Source organism: Pelodiscus sinensis, chromosome 1, assembly GCF_052426305.1.
Source record: "Pelodiscus sinensis isolate ZL-2025 chromosome 1, ASM5242630v1, whole genome shotgun sequence".
Classification (NCBI taxonomy): domain Eukaryota; kingdom Metazoa; phylum Chordata; order Testudines; family Trionychidae; genus Pelodiscus; species Pelodiscus sinensis.
The window spans coordinates 142,323,701-142,334,173 of record NC_143052.1 but is presented as its reverse complement, the minus strand read 5'-3'; the positions used below and the strand labels follow the sequence as shown (position 1 = coordinate 142,334,173).

General features: G+C 43.1%; 1 protein-coding gene across 1 annotated transcript; it reads right to left on the bottom strand.

The window, feature by feature from the left end:
* Positions 1-901: 901 nt before the first annotated feature.
* Positions 902-10,229, bottom strand: TMEM139 (transmembrane protein 139). Its single transcript, XM_006111373.5, has 3 exons — positions 9,813-10,229; positions 7,067-7,375; positions 902-4,709 (listed from the first exon to the last, which is right to left on the bottom strand). Exons 2-3 carry the CDS (start codon positions 7,312-7,314, stop codon positions 4,298-4,300), a joined length of 660 nt encoding a protein of 219 aa, XP_006111435.2. The 5' UTR covers positions 7,315-7,375; positions 9,813-10,229; the 3' UTR covers positions 902-4,297.
* Between the last annotated feature and the right edge of the window lie 244 nt (positions 10,230-10,473).

Genomic DNA, 10,473 nt, shown 5'->3' with positions numbered 1-10,473 from the left:
TGAGGTGTGATTTGTTGTACCTGTATATAAAATGGTGTCTTGGGGGGACAGTCTTTGGATGACTGGAGGGGCAGTGGAAATTTCCCACTTATTGAGTCATTGCATTGTGGCAAGTACATATGCATAATGGTTCGTCTATTGGCAACTATTACTGTACTTTGCTTAACAGTAAACCTGGCCTGGCACCTTCAATCCTTATCTGATTTGTGGTCTTTGGGGGCTCTCTTAGGATCTGCAGTCTGTGGAGACTAAGTGCACAAGTCGACATAGCGCACATCACTGAGCACACACACAAGCAGCCTTCTGCTTATCATCATCAACGGAGCCAGAAACCTGCGAGGACACCTCAGCAGTAAATCCCGACTACCCTCGCTGAAATAACTACACCTGCAACTAAACTGAAGTAATTTTGTGACCTGCATGAAATGTTCACATTCTCCAGAATCTAAACTTTCATTTAAAAAAAAGTTTCTAGTCCTTATGGCTGCAGCACTAACCTTCCAAAGATGAACAGAATTTAACCAATACAGCCATGTCTCCTTCAGTATTCATACAGCTTGAAAGACTCACTCCCCAGACCTGTATTAATCTGATTAAAGAATGTGCTCTAAATCCCAATGATACCTGCCATTGTCAACACTGAGTAATTAATCCCCAGTTTGTTATTGTTTGGGATGAGAGTTAAGGAGGAAGTGGAACCCACTGAAACAGGAAATGGGTGCAGTAACAGGGAAGGAAATGAAGAGGAAAACACAAAGCAGCTCACAGAGACAGGGAAGGTGGGGAGAAACAGAGCAGGGAGAAGAGAAGGAGGAGACACAAGGTGCAGAAATAGCAGAGGCCCAGCCAGATGCAGATTTCCTTCCTCAATGCCAAATGTGACAATAAGGCTCTGAACAAATAATAATCACTGAATATTTATTTACTTTGTAAAGGCCACTTTCGTCCTTTGATCTCTGTACAAACCTCCCACTGCTCTCAGGGGACATTCCACTGTATGTTGTGTGTGTGTGTGGGCAGTGGGGATGGAGGGGGGTAGTTATGAACTATAGCTTGGACCAGTGCTTTTCAACCTTTTTTATAAAGTACCCATTTAAAAAAAGAATTATAAGTAGTTTTCAGACACATTTTTTTCTACCATTGCAACACATTTGTTTAAACAAGTTAATCGTAGCTGGGTGGGAGATGAAATTTTTGGGTGTAAAAAGTAAAAAAATAATAAAGCGCTGTAAAACTTAGAACAAAAATTCAGTTTTCTCCAAATTTCAGTTGTGTTGACATACTCCCCGGACTTCTCTTGAGTACTCCTAAGGATACTTGTAATGCTGGTTGAAAAACACTGGCTTGAACCACTATAGACCAGTATTAAACATGGAATTTGTCTCTTTCCTCCAAATACGTTTTGACACTACTGCTGCTGGCACAATAACTCATTGTCTGACCAACAATTCATTCTTTTAGTCCAGTGAGCTTTGCAGTATGCATCTAGGGTCATTGTTCTAGCTACTGCTTCATTCTTAAGGGTCCTCCATGTCCCTTCTGTGTTGTAGTATTGTTTTGAACATAAAGGCTACGTCTACACTGGCCCCTTTTCCGGAAGGGGCATGTTAATTTCAGAGATCGCAATAGGGAAATCCGCGGGGGATTTAAATATCCCCCGTGGCATTTAAATAAAAATGTCCGCCGCTTTTTTCCGGCTTTTAGAAAAGCCAGAAAGAGCGTCTACACTGGCCCCGATCCTCCGGAAAAAGCGCCCTTTTCCGGAGGATCTTATTCCTAATTTGAAGGGGCCAATGTAGACGAAAAGGGGCCAATGTAGACGAGCCCAAGAGGGTTCCAGTGGAACCAGCTCTCTCTTTCTCTCTCTGATAGTGCCTTTATTGGAAACAGAATCAATATACTTCAAGACCAAAAGAAAGGGGTCACATACACTTTTTGCTTCCCATCCTTTGTCTTGTAAGCTGCTTGGAGCAATGACTATCTGTTTATTAGAGCCTAGCATGATGAGGTTCTAATCTTGGTTGGGACAGATAGCCATTACTGTAATATAAATAACATTTAAAAAGTCATCACTGGAAAGTAAAACTTCAGCTGAAACACACTTTTAAAAACATAAATCAATAGCCCTAAAAATACAAATTAAAAAATGCAAGATTGTAGTGGGTTGGAACCTAGATCTTTGTTCATTCTCCATGGATGCAGAGCATCTTGGGCTCTGCACAGCTGTGCAGTGCTCTGACTTTCCAGTATACTTTTTTCAATCAATTCTCCATCTACTGACCCTTCTGATTCTTGTCCCAGAAGTTCATGACAGTTAACTCTCTTAATTCCTTATCCTGGCTTTCTTTAAATTTTGTTTCTGTTCCATCTTCTTTCTGTCCATGAAGCCAATAAAGCAATCTGTGGTGTGGGCTCCACAAATAGCTTTTCAGGGGGGAATCCACAGCCAGGATTGCAGAGAGCCTATACAATGTATAGCTACCTCTACAAGGCTATGACTGTCTTCGGTACCTGCCAGTGAGTAGTCACTTATTTTCATTTCTCATCTAAGACTCACCTGGTTTTGAACAAACCACTTTATGGGATGGTCTCTAATTCACAGCCCATCAGAACAGAGCATAAGAATGTCCAGACCAAGAGTCCATCTAGCTCAGTATTCTGTCTTCTCAGATGGCCAACGCCAGGTGCTTCAGAAGGAATCATGTACTAATCCCAATTTGTAGCAGAGGCTACAGACACCATCCCTGCTCATCCTGACTAATAGCCATTGATGGATCTATCTTCCAGTTCTTGTTTTTAACCCTGACATAGTCTTGCCCTTCACAACATCCTCTAGCAGAGAATTCCACAGGTTGACTGTGCGTTGTGTAAAGAAATACTTCCTTTTGTTTGTTTTAAATGTGCTGCTTGTTTCATTTGGTGACCTCCTACTTTTTGTGTTATGAAAAGAAGTAAATGACACTTCAGTATTTACTTTCTCTACACTCCAGTCATGATTTTGGAGACCTCAATCATATCCCTCCTTAGTTGTCTCTTTTCCACGATGAAAATCCCCAGTCTTATTAATCTGTCCTCAAACTGAAGCTGTTCCATATCCCTTATTATTTTTGTCACCTTTTTCTGAACATTTTCCAATGCCAAGGTATTTTTTTAATGGGGTGACCAGATCTGCAAGATATGGGCATAACATAAGATTTATATAGAGGTAATATATTTTCTGTCTTCTCATCTATCCCTGTCTTAAAAATTCTAAACATTCTTTTAGCTTTTTTGATTGATGCTGCAAATTGAGTGGATATTTCCAGAGAACTATTCACAAAGATTCAAAGATCTTTCTGTTGAGTGGTAACAGCTAATTTAGTCCCCATCATTTTATACATACAATAGGGATTTCCAATGTGCATTACTTTGCAACTATCACCATTGAATTTCATCTGTTATTTTGTTGCCCTTTCACTCAGTTTTGTTAGGCATCCTTGTAAATCTTCACAGTCTGTTTTGGACTTATTATATCATTATTGTATCATATCTGGGAGAGCTCAGTTTCTGAAGAAGGTGCCAAGATAGCATGAAATCTAAGAAATGCTACAGGACATTGGCATATGTGTGTGCGTAAGGATGGTGGGTTCATGAGAGTTGGAGAAGTTACATAGTACATATATGTTTGTAGGAAGCAGTAAATGTGTTTGTGCAGGGAATAACAGATTGTATGTGTGTGTGAGTGAGGGAGTCTGTGTTTGTTTGTAGTTTGTCCATGTAGGGAGGTAATGCATAGTGTGTGTGTGTATGTGTAGAAAATAGTGGATGGTGTTGGAGTGGGTAGTGGACAGTGAGTAGTATATGTAGGAAGTGAAGGAGAGAGGGGACATTGTGTGTGGAGAAGTACAGAGTGTACTGTGTGTACTGGAACAGGGGCCTTTTGTGCATTATCCTCTTCACACTTCCAGACTACAGCCCTGGTCTCAGTGTTGTGCTTTTGCCCCACATAGGGTTGCCAGGTGTCCGGTTTTGAACCAGACAGTTCAGTATTTGAGCTTTCTGTTCAGGAAACAAATTGAGAAAATAGAAATGAGAAAATAGAAATGTCCGGTATTTTCTAAAAAAGATGTGATGTACATTGTGATATAATGTCAAGTGTGTCCGGTATTTTTCTTGTATCCATCTGGCAACCCTAGCCCCACATCCTGCATTGTGCTCCCATGATATGAGTCACAACACTGCGCCACTTTCTCCAGTTTGTGGTGGCACTATATGGGCTAGGTGCCTCATCCATAACAACCAAGCTCTGTCTGTTTTATCACTGTCTTGAGGGCTGGAAAACTTCTGCAAAGACGTCATCATCAGTGGGACTCTCATAATCAGGTGGTGGGGTGAGTGGCTCCAACCGCTCCAGCCTCTCTTCAGCACCTTTGACATCATGGATATCAGAGGCAAACCGCTGCATCCTAGGGGGCAGCACCAACCTAAGGTGCAGCCTGGAGCCCGCATCTGCCTCAGAGGCGCGCCTGGTGCCTGATGCCACTGAGACGCTGAAGGTCTCCACCCCAGTCTCTGCCATGCTGGGTGGCTCAATGACCACACTGTATGGGGGGGGCTCCCCCACTGTTGAGGACACGGTGCCAGAATTGGAGGTGATTGTCCAGACTGTCGGGGCTGGTGTCATTGTCACCACCTCCTCATAGGCTGGTGCTTCATAGGCAGCATTCACCCTACACACAAAAGACAGAGATATCAGCTAAAGAGTCATTGTGATGTTTAAACACTACATGGAGATAAACCTGTGAGAAAGGGGATCTGGGTCCTCCAGAATTGGGACCATGCAACAGACAATAGATCAACAGGTCAGCAGTGCTCCGACCATTAGTTTGTATGGTCCTGTATGCCATGCCCTGCTAAGTTAGATCAGAATACTGGTCTTTATAATTCAGTATCCCATCCACCTACTAAGCAGGATCCAAACAATGATTTGTCTAATGTGGTATTCTAACACCTGACACAATGGATCATATCACGTGTCTATCTAGTCTGGTGCCTTCTGACCCACCAACAGAGGCTCAGCTTAGCAGACATAGCAGAGCTACAAACATTTAAAATCAACATGGCTTATTTTGGGAGAAAAAAGACTGCACCTTTTAGCTCTATTATACTAGCAATAACAGGTTTTGTGATGACAAAGAGAAAAATAAGAAATATTGTATTTTAGATTAAATAATAGGAAATTTCTATTCAATGTAGAGTTAGTAGAGGTGTCTCTCAGGAGAAATGACTGCCTTTGTCATTTTTTTCCTAGCCAGCAACATTGTAGATGCATTTCTTCCTAATAATATATAATCTTTTAAAAATCTCTCCTGAGGTATTTGCCTCCAGAATACCCAGTGGCAATGAATACCATTTGAACTTTTTAAAATTAGTTTATATATTTTGCCTTTTAAATATAATTATTATTATTAACAACAGTAATAATAGCAACAATAATAATGATGATAATAATAATATATCCCCCCTAATACAGCATTTGAGGATCAGGAAGCATTTTACCAAGATGGGTAACTTATTATTAGCTCCACTTTACAGATGGGGAAATGGAGGTACAGAGAAGTTAAGGCTTAGTCTTTATGTTTGGGTGCATAGTTATAGACAATTGGGTCTAATTTATGTAGGTGCTGAGCACCCAGCGCTGTAATTTAGGCCAACAGGAGTTGCTGGTGTTCTACACGCCCCCAAATTCAGTCCTTATGTGTTTTAAGTTGAACAGTCGAAATACAGAGGCATACAAAATTACAGACTACTGTTCTAGGGAATAATTGCCCTGGGGTATGTCTACACTACAGAGTTTTGTTGGAAAAATGGCCATTTTTCTGACAAAACTTGAGTTACGTCCACACTGCAATCGCGTTCTTCCAAAAGTAAATCAAAAGAACAGAGGGTTTTTTTTAGCATTGGTAATCTTTCTACAAGGAAGAAGCCTTTTTCCGAAAGACAGGGAAGAGGAGATCTTTTGAAAGAAGAGGAAAGAGGAAAAAGCACAAGTGCTTTGGTGGCCACTCCATTCATTGTAATCACAGCTTAAATGTGTGCAGTCAGTCTGGATGCTATCTGTCGAAAAAGCAGATCGCTTTTTCGATATGCTTTTGTGTGCGGACACTCTCTTTCGGAAGTTTTTTCGGAAGATCTCTTCTGAAAAAAGGTTCTGCCGAAAGAAGCCTGCAGTCTAGACATAGCCGTAAAGATGAGGTCTGGAGAAGTTGGCAGCACAAACTTAGCTGAAATTCCCCATAGTATTTCCCCCATTATTTTTATCTCCTTCCTTGTCTGACTCATTTTATTGCAAAACAATAGTTGCTGGCTCATTAGTGATTCTAGCATTCAGGAAAGAGTTACAGGGCAGGTTGGAGTACGACGTGATTACACGGGGCAAAGAAGACTGGGCTAGATCTCTGAAATGGTCTCTGAGTCTGTGAATGGAATACCCAGGCCCATATGCAGGAATTTCTGGGGTTGTGTGGGCTTTTTTTGGGTAAATGTTGGTTCCAAAGGTGTGAATGCACCGGTGCCTCCATGGTCTCCCAAGTAAACAGGGAAATTAGCTCCAGACTTCCCCTGGCTGGCCAGAGCATGCTTACTTGGGGGACCACAGTGGGGTGCTTTCTGGGCTGGATACCATGATTGTGATTTCCGTGTTCTACTGAATACTGTACTCAGCCCTGTCTTAACAAAGGTGGATGCACAAGATGACCTCTAGAACAGGTTTTCTCAATGTCTGGTCTGAGGACCAGTAATGGTCCCTGATATCTATCTCCCTGATACAGATTGGGGAGGCAGCAACCCAGGTTTCAAAAAAGTTGAGAACCACTGCTCTAGAGGATATTTCCAGCCCTACATTGCTAAGATTCTGTGCCTTTGGGAACCTCTACCATGGGAGAAGAGAATGCTGTGCCTCCTGGAATGGAATTTGAGTTTTGCCCCTTGGGAGAAGGGTAGAAGAAGGATGAGGAAAGGGAAAGATTCAAAAAGCTGTGGCTGAGGACTGGGTAAATAAAGGGAAGTAGTACATATAGTTGCTTACCCTGCCTGGCTCTGCCTCCTTGTGGCTGCCTGAGTTGTCTCCTGTACATGCCGTTGCTTTAGGAAGCACTCCACAAACACACTCAGCAGGTAGCCAATCAGGCACACCCCCCCGACCCCCAGGAAGAAGAATCCCACTGGGTTGATGTTAGAGGAGATAGCCAGCATGGTGACCCCAATTAGAAGCGCTGCGGTGAAGACAAACAACAGAGCCTGGCGGATGCCTCTCCAGTGTGACTCTACCCACATGGTGATGTGGATTTTGATGGCAGGCAATGGGAGAAGGCTGGGCAGCTGGGGGAACAGAGATCTGTGGAAGATATGGAGGGGTTTGGAACATGAAACATGAGTTCCAGAAAACATGTCAATATGCGTACATGACTGTGTAAATACATGCGAACACAAGGACACACCAACATGAGGGCTCATTAGGAATGTGAATGGTTAATCAATTAACTGGCACGCATCACCTTTACTGGGTGAAGCCCATCAGTTATGGTTAACTGATGGGCTGGAACTGCCTGATGTGGCTGGGGACGGCTCCATTCTAGTGGAACGCACCCGCCCGTCCCATTCAAGCAGTTAACTGGTTAAACAGATTAAATGGATTTTTGCATTCCTAGAGCACACATGCAAATACATGCCACAAGAATATGCGTATGTAGAACACACGGCACATATATGTAAATACATTCCTAACAGCAATACACATCACCATGAGGACATGCTTATGTAAAATACACACCAAACACAGGCAAGATATGCAAATGTGCCTACAGGGCAACATACACATGTACAAATATGAGGAAATTAGTGTGGACAAATGTACACATACAAATATGCAAACACTCTCCCATGAAGGCATATATACAACAAATGGACATGCGAACACAACAAAGTAACAAAAGATCATGGAACGTGGTACACACATACTTGAATCCTTGAACACAGGAATATAAGCTGCCTGAGCTCAATATTAGCTGCATCTGTTGTCAGATAACATGCAACATCCAGCTGCATATTTAGATCCCTGAGAAGATATAAAATTTCTATCTGCATCTGATCTGTGATCCATAAAAAATGGCCTGTGGGTATCCAAAGTGAGTATCCACAGATTTGCAGGTCTACGCATAGTCCATGGCTATGAGCAGACTTATCTTTGATTCCAGCACATAGGCAAAACTCAGCACAAAGCTTGGGGTTTCTTTTAGATGCAACGTGGCCTCTCCAAATTCCGTCTACATGGTCGGTGTACTGTCTCCTTCCAACTAAACTACTTCCCCTCCCCCTGCTGGACTCCTCCTGCCATGTTTTCTTTGCTGTAGGAGACTGATTATCATTGTGTGGTAGCCTGTATGTGAAAAACACCAGGAACCTCTGTTTGGTGCTGAAGCAAAGACCAGAAATAAGGAGTTGTCTGGCTTTCGTCATAGTAACCTAAACACCCCTCCCTTCTCCTACCTAGTGGCAAACCCCAGGCACAATATTTACAGCAGCGCAACAAAATTACAGTGCAAGGGCACCCTCTACTGACTGATACTAGTACAAGTCTCCTCTAACAATTGGCCAGTCCTAGGGAAATTCACACCTGAGGGAGCCCTCTCCTTGCTTTAGCTGTTAGTGACCATTGTTGCCACAGGCCAGTCATAAGCTCATCCCAGGCTAGGGAGCATTTTCCTTATGTGATGACAATGAAAGCCCTGCCTCAGTGTCCCACTCTCCCCACCTAAGCGCACTTCAGACTTGGTCAACAAACCTTGACAGTTCCAGGGACACTCTGCAAAGGGAGGGCCCTTGCCTCCCATGTTGCTAGTGGAGAGCTTGACACTGAATGCTGCATACCTAAGAAATGCCAGCCCCATTGGCCCTTGCCCGGGGAGAAAGGACAAAGGGACAGAGGACATGAACAAGACAGAAACAGTGACGTAGAAAGAGAGAGAAATGGTAGGAAGAGACACCAGTCCAGGCCATTTTCCTGGACCTTCCATGAGATGATTTTTGTGCTTCTAATGAAAATGAGATTTCTCTTTATTTAACGCTTAATCTTGCAGAAGACACAGATTCACACACCTTCAAGCACACACACACCTACAAGCCACAGATACAAAACCACAGTTCCATACATACTCTCATAGGCACATTCTTGCATGTGCATGTATTCACATGCAGGTGAGCACACCCTCAGAACCACACATCCCTACAGGTTCATGCATGTACCCAGAATAACTGTAACATAGGTCAACAAACAGATACTCCTTAGCACATTCTCAAGCTTTCTCCAATAGACAGGCATACTCACAAACAAATTGTCATATACCCCGTGTGTCAGATGCCATGGCTTGATTTTAAAAAAGGATAGATAATATTAAGAGCATTAATAGGTGTAATTATACAGATCAGACTAGGGCTAATCAAATCTTATGCATCAAGCCAGCAGCTGATCTACTAAAGAGGTCAGAGGGAATATCCTAATAACATTTGCCTCTCTGAAGCACCTCATCAGTGCACTGCTCCAATGGGGCTAACCCTGTGAGCCTAATTACATGTGCACTCTCGTGTTCTCTTTTACACACCTCCCTCCCGCACAAAAACCACACAGCTGTATATACATACACAGTTATACCTATACACATCTGCACTTCTGGGAGCACATGTTCATACACACAGACCCCTCATTCTCCAGCTGACTCCATAAAGACAGTCCTTTGTAGCAGCCTTTGTGCCATCTCTTTTAAGCATGCACTTACCAGAGACAGCCTTCCAGAGCCAGTTCCAGACATGTCCTCTTGCCTTCTCTCTTCATCCCAAGGAACTGTCTGAAAGCCTCTTTTGACTCTGTTCTTTACCTTCCTTTCCCTGACCTGAGGCAGAGACCTTGGCTCCTTTTGTACTCCGAAGGTAGCTCTTTTTATAAAATGCTGATGAGCAGTGAGAGTGGGAAGGTAGCAAACCACAGGGAGACTTTGTTACACTAGCCTGGCCTCCTTTTTCCAAGCAAGTTTCACTTCTGTGTGTGTGGTCATCTACTTCGTTTTTTCTCTCATCTCTTTTCTGCTCCTTCTCGCTCCTTTTTTCTCTTCCCCGTTCTTCCCTTTGCTGTTCAATCTGTCCTAGCCTCTGTCCTAGCAAAGCAGGAAGCTGGCTGGGGGAAAGGGCGGGGTGTGTGGTGTGGGTGTGCTTGTGTATGTAATTCTGACCCACCTCCCTCTGCTAATACAACTCTCCTGTCTCCAAACGGGTTTTATTCTCTCTTCTTGCCCTGTAGAAAGACCTGGTCCCTACCCAGGCCCAGCCCAGAAGCACATGGTCCATACATAAAACTTTTATGAACTCTATGAAAATGTAAGTTACGTACCTAGATTGGCTGCTGGATCTTCCTAGTTTATGTCCTTTTGGACTTTAAGAACA